The sequence below is a fragment of the Pseudochaenichthys georgianus genome, chromosome 17 (genome assembly GCF_902827115.2).
Source record: "Pseudochaenichthys georgianus chromosome 17, fPseGeo1.2, whole genome shotgun sequence".
Taxonomy (NCBI): Eukaryota; Metazoa; Chordata; class Actinopteri; order Perciformes; family Channichthyidae; genus Pseudochaenichthys; species Pseudochaenichthys georgianus.
The window spans coordinates 13,201,013-13,225,325 of record NC_047519.1 but is presented as its reverse complement, the minus strand read 5'-3'; the positions used below and the strand labels follow the sequence as shown (position 1 = coordinate 13,225,325).

Below are 24,313 nucleotides of genomic sequence, written 5' to 3'. Positions count from 1 at the left end.
AGGGTGTCGTATTGTCATACTGATATTCTGTACACACTGTGAAGACCACTGAGACAAATGTAACATTTGTGATATTGGGCTATATAAATAAACATTCATTGATTGATTGAAGTCAACAGTAACCTTATGTTAACTTAAGAAATAAGAAACAAAGATATATAGTATCGAAAATGCCGAATTGAAAATGTCTGATTGAAGCCACGATGTTAAAGAATTTTGCTTAAAAAGTGAAAGGAAATCGATTTAGCGTATTAGCTGTCTTATTAGTAGCAAAGTGAAAAAAATCAATATACACCATCAACTTGTATCAAAAAATGTATCAAGTCATTTTATGAAAAAACACTAATTGTCAAGTAATATTTTGATAGCTTTTTGTGAGTTGTTATTGATGTAACCTTTTTCTTGCATGGTACTGTGATATATTGTCATATCGATGGCCACTGAATTTAATCAAGTGCAAGTCGCGTTGTGGTAGACTTTGTGATATCAGCAAATTGTCGTATCGTTTTCCAAAGAATCGATACAATATCTTACAGTGTTGTAACTTGGAATTCACACCCCTACTTACCAGATGTAATGCATGCTTCACAGCAGATGTGGCCGCAGCTACTCACGGCAAACTTCGACCCACTCCGTGTAAAGCACTGATTACAGTGGAACCAGTCCATTTTAGATTACTCCTTTGCAAACACAAGATGACAATTCACAAATGATAACTTTTCAGACATTCATTATATTAATTCATTAGTTTGTACCCCTTCTTGAGGCTGAATGGAAGCATATCAGTGCAGGCCAGTTACAAAATCTTGTGGAAAGTCTTCCAAGAGAATTAGACACTTCTGAGAGCCTATTTTTTTTATTTTAGTCAGTTTATTGAACATGTCAGAAACAAAAACATACAACAATAATATATATATATACAGTGGGGCAAAAAAGTATTTAGTCAGCCACCAATTGTGCAAGTTCTCCCACTTAAAAAGATGAGAGAGGCCTGTAATTTTCATCCTATGTACACTTCAACTATGAGAGACAGAATGGGGGGAAAGAATCCAGGAAATCACATTGTAGGATTTGTAATGAATTAATTGGTAAATTCCTCGGTAAAATAAGTATTTGGTCACCTACAAGCAAACAAGATTTCTGGCTCTCACAGACCTGTAACTTCTTCTTTAAGAGCCTCCTCTGTCCTCCACTTGTTAACTGTATTAATGGCACCTCTTTGAACTCGTTATCAGTATAAAAGACACCTGTCCACAACCTCAAACAGTCACACTCCAAACTCCACTATGGCCAAGACCAAAGAGCTGTCAAAGGACACCAGAAACAAAATTGTAGACCTGCACCCGGCTGGGAAGACTGAATCTGCAATAGGTAAGCAGCTTGGTGCGAAGAAATCAACTGTGGGAGCAATTATTAGAAAATGGAAGACATACAAGACCACTGATAATCTCCCTCGATCTGGGGCTCCACGCAAGATCTCACCCCGTGGGGTCAAAAATGATCACAAGAACGGTGAGCAAAAATCCCAGAACCACACGGGGGGACCTAGTCAATGACCTGCAGAGAGCTGGGACCAAAGTAACAAAGGCTACCATCAGTAACACACTAGGCCGCCAGGGACTCAAATCCTGCAGTGCCAGACGTGTCCCCCTGCTTAAGCCAGTACATGTCCAGGCCCGTCTGAAGTTTGCTAGAGAGCATTTAGATGATCCAGAAGAGGATTGGGAGAATGTCCAACCCAGTCTCACGGCATTTCGTGTTCACCAACACGATTTTTAATCTATTGATTCGTGTTCACCAACAGGATTTGCCCCTTTTTTTCGTGTTGCACAGCACGATTTTAAAAGCAATGTATTTCTACTGCCTGCAGCATGTCTTTTTCTCCGGTCGGGTCATGGGAGACCGGAAGCTGTGTGGTTAATAAAAACATGTTCTTACTCAATATCACTAATTATTAGCCACAATTATTGCTTTTATTTTAAATCGTATAATTTCTGACTTTTGTTGCCGCCTGTGAGGAAAATAAATGGGGCTCAGAGCCTCAGAATACGGAAATCTGTATTTTTAAATATTTTTTTCCTTCTAATTCGTTATTCTTTTAAAAATAACACACTGTTATTTACTCACCAATAACACACAATTATCCTTGCTTTTATTTATTGGTTTAATTCCATAATCTCGGGCTTTTTTGGTGTCCGTCAGGAACTGAATTTCAAAATAAAAATAACCGGAAACAGACGTAGGCCTATAAGGGACATTTCGAGCATCATTGCGATTGTCAACATTTCTGAGTTTAGGATGGCCGAAGACACTACACTACCCATAATCCCCAGCTATCGTTTAGGACTACAGTCCCCGTAAGGTTACGCAGAGCGTCAAACAGCTGTGTGAAATGGAACGAAACCACGCCAGACTATCCAAAACTGGAATCGAACGCCCCCCCAGAATTACACATGCTGGCTATTGTGTCTCGCAAAATGTTCTATGGGACGTCTCTGCTGAACGTTTTCGTTTTTCCCACAATTAGAAGTTGCCAGTATTAAACACATTGGTGTTATCAAATGTAAAACATATAATTAATAAATTGGTGAACATCGCTTGTGTCCATAATGCGCAGCATTAATATATACCCACATGACAGCTCATTGTTACTTTGTAATTCTACTCCACGACAATTAACCTGGTATTTTTACTCCACTGCATTTATTTGAGTTACTTTGCAGATTCTGATTAATTATGTGAAATATAAACAATCCTTAAATCAGACTTTAGTTACAGGTGACCAGAGTAAAATTCAGGTAAGGTGATTGTCAAGTGCCAACAATCAGGAGAGATATTTGATAGTTGGTGCTTGAGAAGACTAAACATGTTATTATATATATTTTGCACATCCCTTTCAAGATTTTCAAAGGTTTATTGACATATCATATACACAACTACGGTGTAGTTATGCAATGAATGAAACACTTGGGTCACAGGTTCCTCAACAGTGCATTACAAGACATCTATCAATATGTGTGTACCTCCACCATTAAACATATTCATATTCTGCACATTTCTTATTCTATCTACATAAGAGTATAATTAATGTGTATAATATCAGTTAAAAATAAGTGCTTCAACATAGTTAACATTGCAGGAAAGCAATATATTAGACGTTAAGTACTTTGTCAGGCTTAATATTTATTTGTAGATAGATACCCCCAACGTTTTTTTCTTATTTAAAAGAAGACCTTAATCTGTTATTTAATGTTTAAATAAAGGTTAATTAGTTTGTCTGTTTTGCACCTCCTCCTATTAATATCTTTGTACATAATAATAATAATTCCTTACATTTATTATAGCGCTTTTTCAATGACTCAAAGCGCTTTTACATATACACACATTACACATATATCATACATGCAATGGTCAGATACTGTGGACAATACCCACAGGAGCAAGTTCAGGTGAAGTGTCTTGCCCAAGGACACACCGGCACATCCTGCACTAAACTGTTTTATTGTAGAGATCACTTATAGTATCTTCTTGATTGTTTATATTCTATATTTCTATCACAGACCTTCTACTTTCCCCCTATGAAAGTATGTACTGTATTTTTATTCAAATATTCAAATAATATTTGATGAAAAAAATATTAAGAGTCCATTATTGTTTTTATGTGTTATATTATAACACATAAAAACAATAATTCAATAACGTGCTTTAACCACTAGGCGGTGCACACAAGGTACACACAGCCATAATAACTTTGTATTATTAGTGTCGGACACGTTTTATTCATGCTTTCACATAATTTTACAGCATATTGCTATACTATTTCAGACTCAGTATTTACATTCTTACATTCAAAGAAAATCAGTAATATCTTTAAAAACTACAGTCCTTTTATATCAGCTGTGCACCGTTATGGTGTACATATAACCTATCTGTGAATTAGATCAAATGTAAAAGTCAGCCGAATTAGCGTTGATACTACAAGGAGACGTATTGTGTGAAGAAAAATTGAAGATGTTGTTTAATTGTTGAATATATTTATGATCAACGTCAATTATTCCGTTTCGGCGGCATTTTCTCAGTTTTTCCAAAGGTCTTCTCATCAGGGCTCTATAAATAACGAACTACGGCAGATCTGTAATATACAATGCAGCCGAACCGTGTATTACAATGCCGTTATGTGATGACTTTCAAAGAGAAAAGCAAGAACACTCCGAATTAAGTATTATTTTATTCTTTTAAAATGTTTTCCGGATTTCATATCAAATAAACACCAAATCCCAGCATGCATTGCGGCTAAAACATCCAATAAGCGAGCTTAAAACCATAGCTGAGGATCTTGGGTAATCGCTCGAAATGCCTACGTCTGTTTCCGGTTATTTTTATTTTGAAATTCAGTTCCTGACGGACGCCAAAAAAAACAGAGATGATGGAATTAAACCAATAAATAAAAGCAAGGATAATTGAGTGTTATTGGTGAGCAAATAACAGTGTGTTATTTTGAAAAGAATAACAAATTAGAAGGAAAAAAAGATTTAAAAAATACAGATTTCAGTATCCTGAGGTTCTGAGCCCCATTTATTTTCCTCACAGACGGCAACAAAAGTCCGAAATTATACGATTTCAAATAAAAGCAATAACTGGCTTGATATTGAGTAAGAACATGTTTTTATGAACCATACAGCTTCCGGTCTTCCTCGACCTGACCGGAGAAAAAGACGTGCTGCAGGCAGTAGAAATACATTGCTTTTAAAATCGTGCTGTGCAACACGAAAAAAAGGTGCAAATCCTGTTGGTGAACACGAATCAATAGATTAAAAATCGTGTTGGTGAACACGAAATGCCGTGAGACTGGGTTGGAATGTCATATGGTCAGATGAAACCAAAATAGAACTTTTTGGTAAAAGCTCAACTAGACGTGTTTGGAGGAGAAAGAATGCTGAGTTGCATCCAAAGAACACCATACCTACTGTGAAACATGGGGGTGGAAACATGTTTTGGGGCCGTTTTTCTGCAAAGGGACCAGGACGACTGATCCGTGTAAAGGAAAGAATGAATGGGGCCATGTATCGTGAGATTTTGAGTGACAACCTCCTTCCATCAGCAAGGGCATTGAAGATGAAACGTGGCTGGGTCTTTCAGCATGACAATGATCCCAAACACACTGCCCGGGCAACGAAGGAGTGGCTTCATAAGAAGCATTTCAAGGTCCTGGAGTGGCCTAGCGAGTCTCCAGATCTCAACCCCATAGAAAATCTTTGGAGGGAGTTGAAAGTCCGTGTTGCCCAGCGACAGCTCCAACACATCACTGCTCTAGAGGAGATCTGCATGGAGGAATGGGCCAAAATACCAGCAACAGTGTGTGAAAACCTTGTGAAGACTTACAGAAAACGTTTGACCTCTGTCATTGCCAACAAAGGGTATATAACAAAGTATTGAGATGAACTTTTTTTATTGACCAAATACTTGTTTTCCAACATAATTTACAAATAAATTCTTTAAAGATCAGACAATGTGATTTTCTGGATTTTTTTTCTCATTCTTTTCTCATAGTTGAAGTGTACCTAGGATGAAAATTACAGGCCTCTCATCTTTTTAAGTGGGAGAACTTGCACAATTGGTGGCTGACTAAATACTTTTTTGCCCCACTGTATATGTTCTCTTTTTTTTTAATAACGAAGTACAAAAAATAATAATTCTCAGAATGAATGCCCATGATTTTGAAATGACATGTTCAAAACAAGGTGACAAATTCCCTATAACTGACAATATAGTGAACCAGTATGTACATCGATTGGACCTATTTATTGTTTTTTTAATTTACTTTATGGTTTGTGAGCTGAGCTGTGATTTTTATTTTTCTCTCATCTATTAACATTTTCTGAGGTTTTACAGTCCTTTACAAATAAAGCTGTATTGTATGATTTATTTATTTTTTACTCAATTAATATTTTTACATTTGGGTTTACAATGAGGTTATTTTGCCCACAATATATTGTTGTAAATTCATTACACCCACACCTTTGCACATAGTTATACATCTTGCTGAATTCTGCAATGAAAAGACAGTTAGGTATGGCAACTTAAAGTGTATATAAAGTTAGCTTCTCATTAACCATGCTAATAGGTGCATTTATACTGTTAGCCCTAGTCTATGTGTTAGCCACCAAAGTGTTTGTAAACTAGCATAAACAATTGTTTGATTTGGCTGTCTACTGGCAAACATTAGGGTAATAAACCGACTCAAAACTTACATTAAACTTTGCCAAGAAGATATCTACTCTCATTTTGCTTACATTACCTTTCGCCTTGTTTAGAAGTAGTTGAAGTTTTATGCTAATAGAGGGGTTATTTTAGCCGGCTTCAAAGTCCCGCCCGCTGCGCAAATAGCGGTTCTCTTTCCTGATTGACCGAGAGACGTTTGATCACTCATGATCCCTGGGCTGCAAAGTGTATATCGTAGTGTCAATGGTATTAAGGGGGATCCCAGAGTTGTTGTTTTATTAAATTACGTTTATCGGTTCTGTATTTTTGGGAAATTGACACATCACAGGGAAAAAACACTTTTTAAAGACCTGGAAATGTTCCCAAAACAAACTATTTATTGAATATTGCAACCAGATGTGTGCACGCTCGCACTAAGCTTACAAAACAATAAAACCCGAATTCAGATTGAAGAAACCAGTCAGCGAAATGGATCCATTCCTGTTGGGAGAACAAAGTTTAAAGTAGCCGTTCAGAATAAATGAATATTGCAATATGAAACCCTTACCTTCAGGAATTCACATCTGTGATGGTAAATGGCCCAATGACTGCTTTTTGTACCATTCCATGTTTTTCTGCAAACATATATATTTTAGTACAAGTCAACAAATCAAGTGTAATACAGCAGAAGTTGTGTACATACCTGATGCAACACTCCTCTGCCTCCTTGACTTGCATTTCGATTCACAGCAGTCACAAAGATTGCTCAGGGCCAAGTTGTCCAGCAACTCCCAACTGAGTTCATGAAGATTGGATGAAAAGATTAAAATGCATCTCATACTCTTTAGTATGTATGCTGCGTGTATTTTGTTGTTATGTTTTGATGGCACCCTTGAAAGGGAGAAGCATTTATCTCATTGTACATGTATAAGGACATTAAACTATTCTATTCCATATAAAGTCTCCACGAAGTTTGAACAGTTATCAATGGGATCCATCTGTATCTTCAGTAGACTGGGCTAAAGCTGAATAAGTCATCTCATGTAAAACAAATTAACCTACAATTCAAATTATGATATATTGAAGTAATATTTTTTGTTTTTACCCATGCCCTTTGACAAAGTGGCAGGCTTTCTTATTGCCGTCAAGACCATTGGGATCCCAAGCCAAAAGTTTGCAGTGGATAAAGACCTGTTGAGTAGAGGGAAAATATAGGAGTCATAAATTAATCTCAGTTTCCACAATCAAACCTTGCATCTGAACAAAAATGTACAATTTAGAAGGCCAATTTACCTCTTCTCCCATAGCAAACTTAAAGGTCTGAAGTGATAGGCGCATCTCTGATGACTTTTGCCTAGGTTCAAATTTTGATTGTGACGACACACTTTCCAAAAGACATCTGTTGGGTTAAAGAAAGTTAATTAGCATATTACCAAAACACATTTTTTTAAGTCAATGCTATTGCCATTAGATACCCTTTATTGGAGATTATAGGGTACATGGTGCTTTCAGGGCGCAGCTCTGGTGTGGTAGCTGCTACACATTCCTCAAGAAGCAGCAGCAAGGGCTGATGGCTCTTCTGCACCACACTAGCCATGATGGGGATGATGGAGCCCAGAGGAAAGCTTGTAGATTCAGCGGGGCCTGAGAAGTCGTCTAGGGCAGTAAACAGGAAAATAGTCATTAAGTTACAAAAGTCAGGGAGAGCTGCCGTTTGTAGAGAGTTTGTCATGGTGTTTACCCACCATTCATAAGGCCAAGGGTAAACTGCAGATCTCCTAGACCGTAGGTTTTAAACACCGGGTCATAGATCTGCTGGCTGGAATACCAGTCTTTGGGCCTGCACAAAATAAAGCAGAATGAGTACAGAAAATGCTGCAAAGTGAAACTGAAAGCGTATTAGCGCGAGCCTGTGTACTCACATTTAATTAAACGTTACTCCTATGGTAACATCAATGTTTATCTATACAGCCCAATATCACAAATGTTACATTTGTCTCAGTGGACTTCACAGTTTGTACAGAATATCAGTATGACAATACAAAGTCATAAAAGACAGTCGAAAATAAGTAGACATTAACTACTTCCTCCAAAATGCTAAAAACAAGAGTCCTGATACTTAAATGTGTGATGTCCATTTAGAACTATGGGAGCAACTCAATGGACAATGAATTGGGGAAAATGACAACACAGAGTGCACATCGGGGAATGTTCTCAGTAAATGGGTACATTTTCTGTTGCGAATACTCAACCCATTCATTGTCTATGTAGCAGCTTCAGGCTTTATACCTGATGACAACAAGTTTGTGACGGACTTCCATGGTGGATGGCTTTGAGGGAGAAGCTTATTATCAAATGGAACTTTCCCAGCCCATGGAAATGCCACATTGGACTAGTTAGTGAAGGGTCGCCCTTTAGCACCTGATGTTGTAGTTGGTATGAACACTAACCTCTCATATGCACAGACAACTGGGTGAGTGAAAGCCAAATTGTAAGAATCCTCAGAAGCAACGTAGGTCAGATCATTGCTGTACAGCAGCACATCCCCGGTGACCTGTTAGAGAGACAAAGATCCCCCTGAGAGAGCTGTAGGAAATATAGCAGACTCACAGCTTGCAGGTTTAAAATATATATATATATATACACACACACACATACCAGTATCCTAAAGTTACAGTCAGTGAGAGCCACATAGAAGTAGGCCTCTCCTGCTGAGAAGCTGGTTGGGAAACAGCTACCCAGACGGAGAAGCGACGTGTCGGCCTGGGGTCGGCCTTCTGACCACATCAGCGTCACAAAATCTGGCCCACAGTCCACTTTTATGTCTGCAACACAAATAAATTAGCTTTAGACTCAATTATTTGAGTCAAGGATAATAACATGACTTTAATTGTTTCCAGTCTTACCTGCATAGACCGCCATGGCAGCTGCCAGGCTCAGAAGCAATGCACCTTGACAAAATGAAACCATCATGACTGCATGCTTGCTACTGACACAGTGCATGTTCTTATACCTTGTTCCTGAGAGGCATCAATCAAGATGACGTCTTTCACCTGGTGCCTGTCAGCAGGCCCAGCTGCAGCAGCCAGCACACTGATTACAGCATGGGGAGCATCCAATCACATTAGTCCTTACACCCAATTCATTTTCATTCAGCTTCATCAGCAGCACAAAATGACCATTTGTTAATCAATTTATTATCCTGTCTGACTACCTTCAATTCTTATTTAAAACACTTTAAGGATGATCGTGCATTGGTTGTCTTCCTGAGGTTTTGATTTAGTTTTGCCGTTATATATATATTAACATTAATATATGTATACGTTGGGATTCTTTGTTCAACGTCAAGTCATGCAAGAAAAAGTTTTCTTTGAGAATTAAAAGGCGAGTCATTTCTAAACAAATGATCATTTGGGGGAAGGTAGTATGCCTTTATCAGATGTCTTGTTTCAGTTGTTTCAGTTCATTTTAGTTGTATTCAGTGAGAAAATATCCACACACACATCTGAATATTAGAGTTGGTGCTATGATGTAATCTTTTAACTGCATAAACACGTGCCATGCAGGCCATCCCTATTCATTTTATATTCATGGCCAGAAAGTAAACTATGCTACATTCAACTGCAGGCATTAGTGCCCAGAAAATAAATTCAGATCAGAAGGTTACATTATAATTGACAGAACTTGACAGTATCTTTCAATGACAAAAGTCACACATAATTAGTAAAATTCTACTGATAGGACACAGTTGACACAGTTGAGGAGTTAACAGTTTTATTTATACAGAGATTATAGACAACTTTAATCTGCATATGGATGTCGTCCACCACTGGGCCCTCTGTTCAGTCTCCCCAATACTAGACTGGACTTCCTGTTGAGTAAATGTTTAGCAACGTTAGTCTTATGGCAAGTTTTGAACAAAACTTCAAGACAAATACCATAAATAAATACTCATTAATCTTGGTCAGCAATGGAAACATCTGATGCATTGTGGGTATTTTGTTGCGATGGATCCATTATGATCAGGGGTCCCAACACAGAAGTGTGCCGGAAGCCGTTGGATTCTGAGGTGGAAAAAAATATATATAACTTCAAATTGAAAAAGACTATACTAGATCAAAAAGCATACAAATTGGCATAAGAGCGATACCCCATTCGTCTCCTCTCTTTGAGCGGGTGTTGCAGGTCCTAGAACAGCAGTCACAAATGGAGCTCTGCATGGGGTCATCCAGGAGTTCCCATCTGAGGAAGCAACAACAGTAAAGGCTCAAATACATCAGCATGGCTTTAAATAAATAAAAATCAAGTTAATAACATTTGCTAAAAAAGGACCAAAAGATACATTTCCATCTACAGTGCAGAAAAAAGTGAACAGAAAAGCTCAGGGCTTTTTTTTTTTTTAAATGTAGGCCCATCTCATTAGTTAGGCTAATCATTTGAGTGCCCCTCCTTTTAAAAAATAATATATTGTTATTCTTAAATATTTTACAATTATCATTTGTTATAGATATATAAAAGCACAATACTGATCAAAGTACATGCATTCATCTACTTCAAGTTGGATAGGTTATGCTAAAATAAGCTAGCCGCCTTGGCTAATGGTGCATACTTGTTGCACATGGCATCAGTTGCATTCATTCTATGAAACTTCTGGCAAGAACATGTTCACATACTTCCAACATATTAAACTCTTCCCTTACCGCTCATTTTCCTTTACATAGTGGCATGCTTTCTTGCTTTCACTTAGAACTTCAGGATCCCATGCGAGCAGTTTGCAGTGAATGTACACCTGAGGAGCAGATGAAACATACATTTTAGCTAGGAACCAAATATTATTTAGAGCACTTTCCATTTACACCATCACTTGGGTCACAGGTTCCTCAACAGTGCATTACAAGACATCTATCAATATGTGTGTACCTCCACCATTAAACATATTCATATTCTGCACATTTCTTATTCTATCTACATACATAAGAGTATAATTCATATGTATAATATCAGTTAAAATAAGTGCTTCAACATAGTTAACATTGCAGGAAAGCAATATATTAGACGTTAAATACTTTGTCAGGCTTAATATTTATCTGTAGATAGATACCCCCAACGTTTTTTTCTTATTTAAAAGAAGACCTTAATCTGTTATTTAATGTTTAAATAAAGGTTAATTAGTTTGTCTGTTTTGCACCTCCTCCTATTAATATCTTTGTACATAATAATAATAATAATTCCTTACATTTATTATAGCGCTTTTTCAATGACTCAAAGCGCTTTTACATATACACACATTACACATATATCATACATGCAATGGTCAGATACTGTGGACAATACCCACAGGAGCAAGTTCAGGTGAAGTGTCTTGCCCAAGGACACACCGGCACATCCTGCACTAAACTGTTTTATTGTAGAGATCACTTATAGTATCTTCTTGATTGTTTATATTCTATATTTCTATCACAGACCTTCTACTTTCCCCCTATGAAAGTATGTACTCTTCATATTTGTATTCAAATATTCAAATAATATTTGATGAAAAAAATATTAAGAGTCCATTATTGTTTTTATGTGTTATATTATAACACATAAAAACAATAATTCAATAACGTGCTTTAACCACTAGGCGGTGCACACAAGGTACACACAGCCATAATAACTTTGTATTATTAGTGTAGGACACGTTTTATTCTTGCTTTCACATAATTTTACAGAATATTGCTATACTATTTCAGACTCAGTATTTACATTCTTACATTCAAAGAAAATCAGTAATATCTTTAAAAACTACAGTCCTTTTCTATCAGCTGTGCACCGTTATGGTGTACATATAACCTATCTGTGAATTAGATCAAATGTAAAAGTCAGCCGAATTAGCGTTGATACTGCACGGAGACGTATTGTGTGAAGAAAAATTGAAGATGTTGTTTAATTGTTGAATATATTTAGGATCCACGTCAAGTATTCCGTTTCGGCGGCATTTTCTCAGTTTTTCCAAAGGTCTTCTCATCAGGGCTCTATAAATAACGAACTACGGCAGATCTGTAATATACAATGCAGCCAAACCGTGTATTACAATGCCGTTATGTGATGACTTTCAAAGAGAAAAGCAAGAACACTCCAAATTAAGTATTATTTTATTCTTTTAAAATGTTTTCCGGATTTCATATCAAATAAACACCAAATCCCAGCATGCATTGCGGCTAAAACATCCAATAAGCGAGCTTAAAACCATAGCTGAGGATCTTGGGTAATCGCTCGAAATGCCTACGTCTGTTTCCGGTTATTTTTATTTTGAAATTCAGTTCCTGACGGACGTCAAAAAAACCAGAGATTATGGAATTAAACCAATAAATAAAAACAAGGATAATTGAGTGTTATTGGTGAGTAAATAACAGTGTGTTATTTTGAAAAGAATAACAAATTAGAAGGAAAAAAAGATTTAAAAAATACAGATTTCAGTATCCTGAGGCTCTGAGCCCCATTTATTTTCCTCACAGATGGCAACAAAAGTCCGAAATTATACGATTTCAAATAAAAGCAATAACTGTGGCTTGATATTGAGTAAGAACATGTTTTTATGAACCATACAGCTTCCGGTCTTCCTCGACCCGACCGGAGAAAAATACGTGCTGCAGGCAGTAGAAATACATAGCTTTTAAAATCGTGCTGTGCAACACGAAAAAAAGGTGCAAATCGTGTTGGTGAACACGAATCAATAGATTAAAAATCGTGTTGGTGAACACGAAATGCCGTGAGACTGGGTTGGAATGTCATATGGTCAGATGAAACCAAAATAGAACTTTTTGGTAAAAGCTCAACTAGACGTGTTTGGAGGAGAAAGAATGCTGAGTTGCATCCAAAGAACACCATACCTACTGTGAAACATGGGGGTGGAAACATGTTTTGGGGCTGTTTTTCTGCAAAGGGACCAGGACGACTGATCCGTGTAAAGGAAAGAATGAATGGGGCCATGTATCGTGAGATTTTAAGTGACAACCTCCTTCCATCAGCAAGGGCATTGATGATGAAACGTGGCTGGGTCTTTCAGCATGACAATTATCCCAAACACACCGCCCGGGCAACGAAGGAGTGGCTTCATAAGAAGCATTTCAAGGTCCAGGAGTGGCCGAGCGAGTCTCCAGATCTCAACCCCATAGAAAATCTTTGGAGGGAGTTGAAAGTCCGTGTTACCCAGCGACAGCTCCAACACATCACTGCTCTAGAGGAGATCTGCATGGAGGAATGGGCCAAAATACCAGCAACAGTGTGTGAAAACCTTGTGAAGACTTACAGAAAACGTTTGACCTCTGTCATTGCCAACAAAGGGTATATAACAAAGTATTGAGATGAACTTTTGTTATTGACCAAATACTTGTTTTCCAACATAATTTACAAATAAATTCTTTAAAGATCAGACAATGTGATTTTCTGGATTTTCTTTCTCATTCTGTCTCTCATAGTTGAAGTGTACCTAGGATGAAAGTTACAGGCCTCTCTCGTCTTTTTAAGTGGGAGAACTTGCACAATTGGTGGCCGACTAAATACTTTTTTGCCCCACTGTATATATTCTCTTTTTTTTTTAATAAAAGTACAAAAAATTAAAAATAATAATTCTCAGAATTAATGCCCATGATTTTGAAATGACATGTTCAAAACAAGGTGACGAATGCCCTATAACTGACAATATAGTGAACCAGTATGTATATCGATTGGACCTATTTATTGGTTTTTTAATTTACTTTATGGTTTGTGAGCTGAGCTGTGATTTTTTTTATTTCATCTATTAAAATTTTCTGAGGTTTTACAGTCCTTTACAAATAAAGCTGTATTGTATGATTTATTTATTTTTTACTCAATTAATATGTTTACATTTGGGTTTAAAATGAGGTTATTTTGTCCACAATGTATTGTTGTAAATTCATTACACCCACACCTTTGCACATTGTTATACATCTAGCTGAATTCTGCAATGACAAGACAGTTAGGTATGGCAACTTAAAGTGTATATAAAGTTAGCTTCTCATTAACCATGCTAATAGGTGCATTTATACTGTTAGCCCTAGTCTATGTGTTAGCCACCAAAGTGTTTGTAAACTAGCATAAACAATTGTTTGATTTGGCTGTCTACTGGCAAACATTAGGGTAATAAACCGACTCAAAACTTACATTAAACTTTGCCAAGAAGATATCTACTCTCATTTTGCTTACATTACCTTTCGCCTTGTTTAGAAGTAGTTGAAGTTTTATGCTAATAGAGGGGTTATTTTAGCCGGCTTCAAAGTCCCGCCCGCTGCGCAAATAGCGGTTCTCTTTCCTGATTGACCGAGAGACGTTTGATCACTCATGATCCCTGGGCTGCAAAGTGTATATCGTAGTGTCAATGGTATTAAGGGGGATCCCAGAGTTTTTTTTTTTTTAAATTAAGTTTATCGGTTCGGTATTTTTGGGAAATTGACACATCACAGGGAAAAAATACTTTTGAAAACAGACCTGGAAAAGTTCCCAAAACAAACCATCATTTATTGCAACCAGATGTGTGGATCTTTGTTTTAGCCAGAAATTAGGTCATCATGATTCAGTAAAACAACTTAGTTTAAACCGTTTCACACAAAAGGCAAGTCAAATTTAATAATTTGAGAACTTAAATTAAGTGGTTCAGATACATTATTTTATTAGCAACATACAATCTGAAATGCAAAGAGACAGGCTCGCACTAAGCTTACGAAACAATAAAAACCGAATTCAGATTGAAGAAACTAGTCAGCGAAATGGATCCATTCCTGTTGGGAGAACAAAGTTTAAAGTAGCCGTTCAGAATAAATGAATATTGAAATATGAAACCCTTACCTTCAGGAATTCACATCTGTGATGGTAAATGGCCCAATGACTGCTTTTTGTACCATTCCATGTTTCTCTGCAAACATATATATTTTAGTACAAGTCAACAAATCAAGTGTAATACAGCAGAAGTTGTGTACATACCTGATGCAACACTCCTCTGCCTCCTTGACTTGCATTTCGATTCACAGCAGTCACAAAGATTGCTCTGGACCAAGTTGTCCAGCAACTCCCAACTGAGTTCATGAAGATTGGATGAAAAGATTAAAATGCATCTCAACTCTTCCAAATAAAGTCTCCACAAAGTTTGAACAGTTATCAATGGGATCCATCTGTATCTTCAGTAGACTGGGCTAAAGCTGAAGTCATCTCATGTAAAACAAATTAACCTACAATTCAAATTCTGATATATTGAAGTAATATTTTTAGTTTTTACCCATGCCCTTTGACAAAGTGGCAGGCTTTCTTAGTGCTGTCAAGACCATTGGGATCCCAAGCCAAAAGTTTGCAGTGGATAAAGACCTGTTGAGTAGAGGGAAAATATGGAGTCATAAATTAATCTCAGTTTCCACAATCAAACCTTGCATCTGAACAAAAATGTACAATTTAGAAGGCCAAGTTACCTCTTCTCCCATAGCAAACTTAAAGGTCTGAAGTGATAGGCGCATCTCCGATGTCTTTTGCCTAGGTTCAAATTTTGATTGTGACGACACACTTTCCAAAAGACATCTGTTGGGTTAAAGAAAATTAATTAGCATACTACCAATACACATTTTTTTAAGTCAATGCTATTGCCATTAGATACCCTTTATTGGAGATTATAGGGTACATGGTGCTTTCAGGGTGCAGCTCTGGTGTGGTAGCTGCTACACATTCCTCAAGAAGCAGCAGCAAGGGCTGATGGCTCTTCTGCACCACACTAGCCATGATGGGGATGATGGAGCCCAGAGGAAAGCTTGTAGATTCAGCGGGGCCTGAGAAGTCGTCTAGGGCAGTAAACAGGAAAAGAGTCATTAAGTTACAAAAGTCAGGGAGAGCTGCCGTTTGTAGAGAGTTTGTCATGGTGTTTACCCACCATTCATAAGGCCAAGGGTAAACTGCAGATCTCCTAGACCGTAGGTTTTAAACACCGGGTCATAGATCTGCTGGCTGGAATACCAGTCTTTGGGCCTGCACAAAATAAAGCAGAATGTGTACAGAAAATGCTGCAAAGTGAAACTGAAAGCGTATTAGCGCGAGCCTGTGTACTCACATTTAATTAAACTCATTATTAAATGTAACTCCTATGGTAACATCAATGTTTATCTATACAGCCCAATATCACAAATGTTACATTTGTCTCAGTGGACTTCACAGTTTGTACAGAATATCAGTATGACAATACAAAGTCATAAAAGACAGTTGAAAATAAGTAGACTAACTACTTCCTCCAAAATGCTAAAAACAAGAGTCCTGATACTTAAATGTGTGATGTCCATTTAAAACTATGGGAGCAACTCAATGGACAATGAATTGGGGAAAATGACAACACAGAGTGCACATCGGGGAATGTTCTCAGTAAATGGGTACATTTTTTGTTGCGAATACTCAACCCATTCATTGTCTATGTAGCAGCTTCAGGCTTTATACCTGATGACAACAAGTTTGTGACGGACTTCCATGGTGGATGGCTTTGAGGGAGAAGCTTATTATCAAATGGAACTTTCCCAGGCCATGGAAATGCCACATTGGACTAGTTAGTGAAGGGTCACCCTTTAGCACCTTATATTGTAGTTGATATGATCACTAACCTCTCATATGCACAGACAACTGGGTGAGTGAAAGCCAAATTGTAAGAATCCTCAGAAGCAACGTAGGTCAGATCATTGCTGTACAGCAGCACATCCCCGGTGACCTGTTAGAGAGACAAAGATCCCCCTGAGAGAGCTGTAGGAAATATAGCAGACTCACAGCATGCAGGTTTAAAAAATATATATATATATATATATATACACACATACCAGTATCCTAAAGTTACAGTCAGTGAGATCCACATAGAAGTAGGCCTCTCCTGCTGAGAAGCTGGTTGGGAAACAGCTACCCAGACGGAGAAGCGACGTGTCGGCCTGGGGTCGGCCTTCTGACCACATCAGCGTCACAAAATCTGGCCCACAGTCCACTTTTATGTCTGCAACACAAATAAATTAGCTTTAGACTCAACTATTTGAGTCAAGGATAATAACATGACTTTAATTGTTCCCAGTCTTACCTGCATAGACCGCCATGGCAGCTGCCAGGCTCAGAAGCAGTGCACCTTGACAAAATGAAACCATCATGACGGCATGCTTGCTACTGACACAGTGCATGTTCTTATACCTTGTTCCTGAGAGGCATCAATCAAGATGACGTCTTTCACCTGGTGCCTGTCAGCAGGCCCAGCTGCAGCAGCCAGCACACTGATTACAGCATGGGGAGCATCCAATCACATTAGTCCTTACACTTCAATTCTTATTTAAAACACTTTAAGGATGATAGTGCATTGGTTGTCTTCCTGAGATTTTGATTTAGTTTTGCCATTATATATATATTAACATTAATATATGTATACGTTGGGATTTGTTCAACGTCAAGTCATGAAAGAAAATGTTTTCTTTGAGAATTAAAAGGCGAGTCATTTCTAAACAAATGATCATTTGGGGGAAGGTAGTATGCCTTTATCAGATGTCCTGTTTGAGTTGTTTCAGTTCATTTTAGTTGTATTCAGTGAGAAAATATCCACACACATCTGAATATTAGAGTTGGTGCTATGATGTAATCTTTTAACTGCATAAACACATGCCATGCAGGCCATCCCTATTGATTTTATATTCATGGCCAGAAAGTAAACTATGCTACATTCAACTGCAGGCATTAGTGCCCAGAAAATAAATTCAGATCAGAAGGTTACATTATAATTGACAGAACTTGACAGTATCTTTCAATGACAAAAGTCACACATAATTAGTAAAACTCTACTGATAGACAGATGGACACAGTTGAGGAGTTAACAGTTTTATTTATACAGAGTATATAGACAACTTTAATCTGCATATGGATGTCGTCCACCACTGGGCCTTCTGTTCAGTCTCCCCAATCCTAGCCTGGACTTCCTGTTGAGTAAATGTTTAGCAACGTTAGTCTTATGGCAAGTTTTGAACAAAACTTCAAGACAAATACCATAAATAAATACTCATTAATCTTGGTCAGCAATGGAAACATCTGATGCATTGTGGGTATTTTGTTGCGATGGATCAATTATGATCAGGGGTCCTAACACAGAAGTGTGCTGGAAGCCGTTGGATTCTGAGGTGGAAAAAAATATATATAACTTCAAATTGAAAAAGACTATACTAGATCAAAAAGCATACAAGTTGGCATAAGAGCGATACCCCATTCGTCTCCTCTCTTTGAGCGGGTGTTGCAGGTCCTAGAACAGCAGTCACAAATGGAGCTCTGCATGGGGTCATCCAGGAGTTCCCATCTGAGGAAGCAACAACAGTAAAGGCTCAAATACATCAGCATGGCTTTAAAAAAATAAAAATCAAGTTAATAACATTTGCTAAAAAAGGACCAAAAGATACATTTCCATCTACAGTGCAGAAAAAAAGTGAACAGAAAAGCTCAGGGCTTTTTTTTTTAAATGTAGGCCCATCTCATTAGTTAGGCTAATCATTTGAGTGCCCCTCCTTTTAAAAAATAATATATTGTTATTCTTAAATATTTTACAATTATCATTTGTTATAGATATATAAAAGCACAATACTGATCAAAGTACATGCATTAATCTACTTCAAGTTGGATATTCTTGTTTTGCTCGATCTCAGTGCTGCATTTGATACTATCGACCATGACATCCTATTGCAAAGACTAGAGCACTTAGTTGGCATACAGGGAACTGCTTTAGGCTGGTTTAGGTCCTATCTATCTGAACGCTCTCAGTTTGTACGTGTTAACGATGAATCTTCCACGCAAACCAAAGTTAGCCATGGAGTGCCACAGGGCTCAGTGCTCGGACCTATTTTGTTCACATTATATATGCTTCCGTTAGGCAATATTATAAGGAATCATTCTGTAAACTTTCATTGTTATGCGGATGATACTCAACTATATTTATCAATCAAGCCTGATGAAATTAATCATCTAAATAAAATTCAAGACTGCCTTAAGGACTTAAAAACGTGGATGACCTTAACCTTTTTGATGTTAAACACGACCAAAACTGAAGTTATTGTACTTGGCCCGAAGAATCTACGAAACAAATTATCTAAAGATATACTAACTATGGATGGCATTCATTTGGCCTCCAGTGAGACTGTAAGGAATCTTGGTGTTATATTTGATCAGGATTTATCCTTTAACGCCCACATAGAATCAATTTCAAGGACCGCCTACTTCCATCTACGTAACATTGCAAAAATCAGGCATATCTTGCCTCAAAACGATGCAGAGAAACTAGTCCATGCATTTGTTACTTCTAGGCTGGATTATTGTAACTCTTTATTATCAGGGAGTACCAAGAAGTCAGTCAAGTCGCTTCAGCTGATTCAAAATGCTGCGGCTCGTGTACTAACCAGAGTTAGGAAAAGGGACCACATTACTCCTGTTCTGGCTGCCTTACACTGGCTCCCTATAGAACACAGGATAGAATTTAAAATTCTTCTTCTCGCCTACAAAGCCCTTAATGGGCAGGCGCCATCTTACCTTAAAGAACTCATTATACCCTACTGTCCTACTAGGGCATTGCGTTCCAAGAATGCAGGGTTGTTGGTTGTTCCTAGAATCTCTAAATGTACAATGGGAGCCAGAGCCTTTTCTTATCAAGCTCCACATTTGTGGAATCAGCTTCCAGTTTGTGTTCGGGCGGCAGACACCCTATCCGTTTTTAAGAGTGCGCTTAAGACCTTCCTTTTTGATAAAGCTTATAGTTAGGGCTGATTAGATTCAGCCCCTAGTTTTGCTGATATAGGCTTAGTTTGTCGGGGGACATCTTACTTCTTCCTTCTCTCTGTCTATACCCGTGTACACTCATGTTCCGATTAACCCAGCTTCCCCAAATGTCTTTCTTTTTGGTGTCTATATACACTGGGATCCGGAGTCATGGATGATCCTGCGGTCCTGTGTCCTGGATCACGAGCGCTGGATCTTGAGCCGTGGCTGTGGTCCTGGATGGATATCCTCGTGGATTCATCTTCCTATTATACACATGCATTTCCAAACATTTGGACTACCTATGTTGCAAATGTATTATCTTTTCAATTTACACACGGCATCTATTGCACGTCTGTTCGTCCTGGGAGAGGGATCCCTCCTCTGTTGCTCTCCCTGAGGTTTCTCCCATTTCTCCCTTTAAACTGGGTTTTCTTCGGAAGTTTTTCCTTGTACGATGTGAGGGTCTAAGGACAGAGGGTGTCGTATTGTCATACTGATATTCTGTACACACTGTGAAGACCACTGAGACAAATGTAACATTTGTGATATTGGGCTATATAAATAAACATTGATTGATTGATAGGTTATGCTAAAATAAGCTAGCCGCCTTGGCTAATGGTGCATACTTGTTGCACATGGCATCAGTTGCATTCATTCTATTAAACTTCTGGCAAGAACATGTTCACATACTTCCAAGATATTAAACTCTTCCCTTACCGCTCATTTTCCTTTACATAGTGGCATGCTTTCTTGCTTTCACTTAGAACTTCAGGATCCCATGCGAGCAGTTTGCAGTGAATGTACACCTGAGGAGCAGATGAAACATACATTTTAGCTAGGAATCAAATATTATTTAGAGCACTTTCCATTTACACCCTCACCTCCTCGCCGAGACCAAACTTGAAGGACTGCAGGTAGAGGGTGATTGCAGAGGAGTGGTACCGCTGGAGAAACATGGAGTTTCCCTTCTCACTGTCCAAGAGACACCTGAAGACATTCAGATAAGCGATAAGGACTAAACTCCAGAAAACAATTAAATAAATCAGAGACTGGATCTCACCCCTTATTTGAAATGATGGGGTACACATTGCTGTTGGCCTGCAGCTCAGGCGTAGTGGCTGCCACACATTCCTCCATGAGCAGCAGCAATGGCTGATGGGACTCCTGCGCCACTGTTGCCCATATTGGCATGAAGGAGCCCAGGGGGATGACATTTGTCTCCGCTACCGCTGTTATTCTTTCTGTAACGGGAAAAGGAAAAACTGCTTAGTGTGCGTTTTTAGAGTGTTTTGCCTTTGGGAGCATGAGCCCTCACCATTTAGGAGCAGCATGTGGAACTTCAGACCTCCCCGGCCTTCGGCAACACCTGACCCCGCGTTCAGGAAAGGAGGAATCCACCCCTTAGGTCTGAAATATATTAACAACATTTATCCCATATATCAGCTTTAAACTTGAATTTAAATAAGAACGAAACTCCTACCTTGGATAAACACACTCGATGGGATACACATAAGATGCAGGACTCGACCTTGGTTGGGGCCTGAAAGTCAACTCATTTTTGTAGAGGAGCTTTTTCCCTTTCATCTGAAGAAAAAAAAAAAAGCTCATTATGACATTAATAAGGCTGAGAGATATTTTGGTGAAACATGGCAGTTACATTACCAGTCTTTTAAAATTGCAGTCATCTAGTGTGTAGTTAAACTCAGCGTTGCCCTCTCCGCTGGGCAGAACATTAAACCGGGTTGCCATGCAGTTTCCGAGGAAGTGACGAGCTGCAAATGGCACCAGCATCGGATGGATCCTCCATGTGATGCTTATGGAGTCTTTTTCACAGTTTACTTTGATTTCTGCAAACAAATCATTATTATATATTTCCCCATACATTCCTCAACAAAAGCAGATGTTTACATGCATGTGCTAAGAATACCTGCATTAGCAACAGTTGTTGCAAAAAGAGCCACGACTATCACACCTAGGTAGAGTTGAGTCCCCATGACTGAATGATCTAGATCACACAGGAAGTGACACCATTTGTAGACTAGCTGCCAAATTAGCTGAACGAGCAACACCTGTGTGAGAGCAGGGCAGCACTTGGTCCTCTGTCTACTTATACTGGGGTGTAATTTCACATACTTGCAATTTCATTGTAGAGTTTTCATTTGGATAACATCTAGAACACTTATTCAAGTACATTTGTATTTATCTGCCTAATTGCTTCTTTTTTTAACTCTACTTAATTTATTTGTCAACAATTACCTGATTATTTTACATACAACAGTATTTTTTAAAACAATACAATAATTCAGATGAAACTACTTAAAGACAATTTTCTAAAATCAGCCCAACCATAACAACCTTCCAAGTCAATATACTTACATGTTATAATAGTTATCAAACAATTTAATATGTGTACTTTTATTTAACCGATAACATTATTTTATGTGTACTTTCATATAACTGATAACATTATTTTACTTAATTAAAATTTCTATTGTAATGCATTATTTATTTGGAGGTTATATTGCAACATATGTGTAATATCTAAATATATCTTTCTATATTATATACGTAACTTACAAATCTATTTTTGTTTTGTTTTACCAAAGCGGAAACACTTTTCCTTGGGCTCTGGCTCCATCACGTCCGGAACGTTTAGCTTGGTACACAGGAAGTAAATTCAATTTAGCCAGACAAGTAGGTTGTAATTCGCTGGTTTTTCAAGTGTTTTGGTCGGTAAACAATTCTTAACATTAAAATCTGTAGTCTGTTGAGTATTCAAGATGCTGATTAAAGTAAAGGTAAGACCGTGTTATTTTTAAATATACGCGTACTCTTGTTCGCTAGCTCCTAGCTGCTGTTGTTAGCCCGCTAACATCAAGACCGGTCCGCTAGTTTATTTTTGGGGCAGTCATGTTATATAATCACGTTTCTCATGCTGTGTTATTTTATTTTTTAATGTTTGCCTTGTATTGGCCCAATATTGTCTAGAGCTACCGACTAGCTAATCTAGCAATATGCTGCTCTTTGGGTTAATACCATTCAGTAGCTGTTATTTGATAGCTTGCTAACTTAAATACACTAGCATGAACAGGTTAGCAAATTATTTCGTACATTTGTGACGCCTCATTTTCTGAGGACAACAGGATGAGTTTGGGACGTACAGATAAAAACACGATTATGCTATTACTAGGGCTGGATTTATTTTTAATCTAACCTAGGTCTTATAGTTAATTGAAAAATACTGGTTCAAACATGTTTGGTAACTATTAGGCAATATGCAACCCACTCCCTTCATCATTTGTCAGTCAAAATAAGAAGTTTGGAGATGTCACAAAACTGGTGGATTGATAAATATAATATTCATCGATTGCAGCCTTGCTATTACAGTTCTCCCCATCTAAATATGCCTTATTGTTTCTCTTTGGTGTAACGTGTGAAAACTATTATTGAAAACTGATCATTTTCTTTTGTAGCCACCTGTGAAATTCCCATGTGTGGAATTAAAAATGATGTTGCAGATTATTGTGTGCATCTTAAGGCACCAAAGCTTGTATTAATGTGATGCATTACCTTTCAGACACTCACCGGAAAGGAAATAGAGATTGATATTGAGCCCACAGACAAGGTGAAATATGAATCTCTCTAAGATGCATGGCCTGTATTTACTTCACTCTCAAGGCACCGTATAATTTGTTGTTTTTGTGTAATCAAAAGGTGGAGCGAATTAAAGAAAGGGTGGAAGAGAAGGAAGGGATCCCCCCGCAGCAACAGAGACTCATCTACAGTGGTAAACAGATGTAAGTGCCTCTATTGGATCGATCTCCACTCTTCACTGTGAGATGCTCTTATTTAATTTCTCTAAATCATCTCTCTCTTGTTCCCAGGAATGATGAGAAGACGGCCGCAGACTACAAGATCCAGGGAGGCTCGGTGCTCCATCTTGTGTTGGCGCTAAGAGGCGGCTCGACGCTCCACATGCCCTGCACACACTTGCCCTCCTTGTCATGAGTCGCTGTTGTCATCAGTGCCAACGCTTAAGGTGCCCGTCAACGTCTAACCATGTTTCAGCAAAGAGATCTGAAATCTCACGCTCTCGGGCTGACACAAACAAAAGAAAAATCAACCAACAACAGCAGCAAGAAAAAAAAAAAAGAGGACGTTCTAATTCCTTTGTAGATGTTTTTTTTGTTGTAAACCCACATCTGACCCGTTGATGCCGGCACCCATGCAGTACAAAAGACAGTTGGAAAACACTGTGTTCTTTTTGCTTGTGAATAAATGCTGAAATTGATTCAATCGTTGTCCTGAATACACTTACACCAAGACA

The 24,313-nt window shown here is 38.1% G+C and overlaps 4 protein-coding genes and 1 long non-coding RNA gene across 5 annotated transcripts in view; 1 reads left to right on the top strand and 4 right to left on the bottom strand.

The window, feature by feature from the left end:
- Positions 1-6,577: 6,577 nt before the first annotated feature.
- LOC117462912 (zona pellucida sperm-binding protein 3-like) lies at positions 6,578-9,204 on the bottom strand. The gene is made up of 10 exons (XM_034105280.1): positions 9,108-9,204; positions 8,860-9,026; positions 8,652-8,755; positions 7,947-8,041; positions 7,677-7,857; positions 7,495-7,600; positions 7,307-7,392; positions 6,905-6,996; positions 6,770-6,836; positions 6,578-6,702 (listed from the first exon to the last, which is right to left on the bottom strand). Exons 1-9 carry the CDS (start codon positions 9,202-9,204, stop codon positions 6,772-6,774), a joined length of 993 nt encoding a protein of 330 aa, XP_033961171.1. The 3' UTR covers positions 6,578-6,702; positions 6,770-6,771.
- A 754-nt stretch (positions 9,205-9,958) lies between these two features.
- Positions 9,959-10,988, bottom strand: LOC117462913 (uncharacterized). Its single transcript, XR_004553860.2, has 4 exons — positions 10,902-10,988; positions 10,352-10,443; positions 10,153-10,265; positions 9,959-10,072 (listed from the first exon to the last, which is right to left on the bottom strand). It is a non-coding gene; the product is annotated as an uncharacterized lncRNA (long non-coding RNA).
- Positions 10,989-14,847: 3,859 nt separating this feature from the next.
- On the bottom strand, positions 14,848-17,384 carry LOC117462910 (zona pellucida sperm-binding protein 3-like). The gene is made up of 10 exons (XM_034105279.1): positions 17,288-17,384; positions 17,040-17,206; positions 16,830-16,933; positions 16,115-16,209; positions 15,845-16,025; positions 15,663-15,768; positions 15,476-15,561; positions 15,184-15,275; positions 15,049-15,115; positions 14,848-14,981 (listed from the first exon to the last, which is right to left on the bottom strand). Exons 1-9 carry the CDS (start codon positions 17,382-17,384, stop codon positions 15,051-15,053), a joined length of 993 nt encoding a protein of 330 aa, XP_033961170.1. The 3' UTR covers positions 14,848-14,981; positions 15,049-15,050.
- A 682-nt stretch (positions 17,385-18,066) lies between these two features.
- LOC117461967 (zona pellucida sperm-binding protein 3-like) overlaps positions 18,067-24,313 on the bottom strand; it is a 526,690-nt gene continuing 520,443 nt past the window's right edge. Inside the window, exons 2-11 of the mRNA XM_034103962.2 lie at positions 21,914-21,991; positions 21,649-21,833; positions 21,467-21,570; positions 21,302-21,393; positions 21,047-21,227; positions 20,868-20,973; positions 20,704-20,792; positions 18,447-18,538; positions 18,248-18,360; positions 18,067-18,167 (exon numbers count right to left, since the gene is read on the bottom strand). Of these exons, the coding sequence (XP_033959853.1) occupies positions 18,251-18,360; positions 18,447-18,538; positions 20,704-20,792; positions 20,868-20,973; positions 21,047-21,227; positions 21,302-21,393; positions 21,467-21,570; positions 21,649-21,833; positions 21,914-21,980 (1,026 nt within the window). The 5' untranslated portion in view covers positions 21,981-21,991 and the 3' untranslated portion in view covers positions 18,067-18,167; positions 18,248-18,250. The remainder of the gene's footprint in view (positions 18,168-18,247; positions 18,361-18,446; positions 18,539-20,703; positions 20,793-20,867; positions 20,974-21,046; positions 21,228-21,301; positions 21,394-21,466; positions 21,571-21,648; positions 21,834-21,913; positions 21,992-24,313) is intronic.
- On the top strand, positions 22,606-24,277 carry nedd8l (NEDD8 ubiquitin like modifier, like). The gene is made up of 4 exons (XM_034103963.2): positions 22,606-22,784; positions 23,564-23,611; positions 23,701-23,783; positions 23,871-24,277. The coding sequence occupies exons 1-4, from the start codon at positions 22,767-22,769 to the stop codon at positions 23,992-23,994; spliced, it is 273 nt and encodes a 90-aa protein (XP_033959854.1). The 5' UTR covers positions 22,606-22,766; the 3' UTR covers positions 23,995-24,277.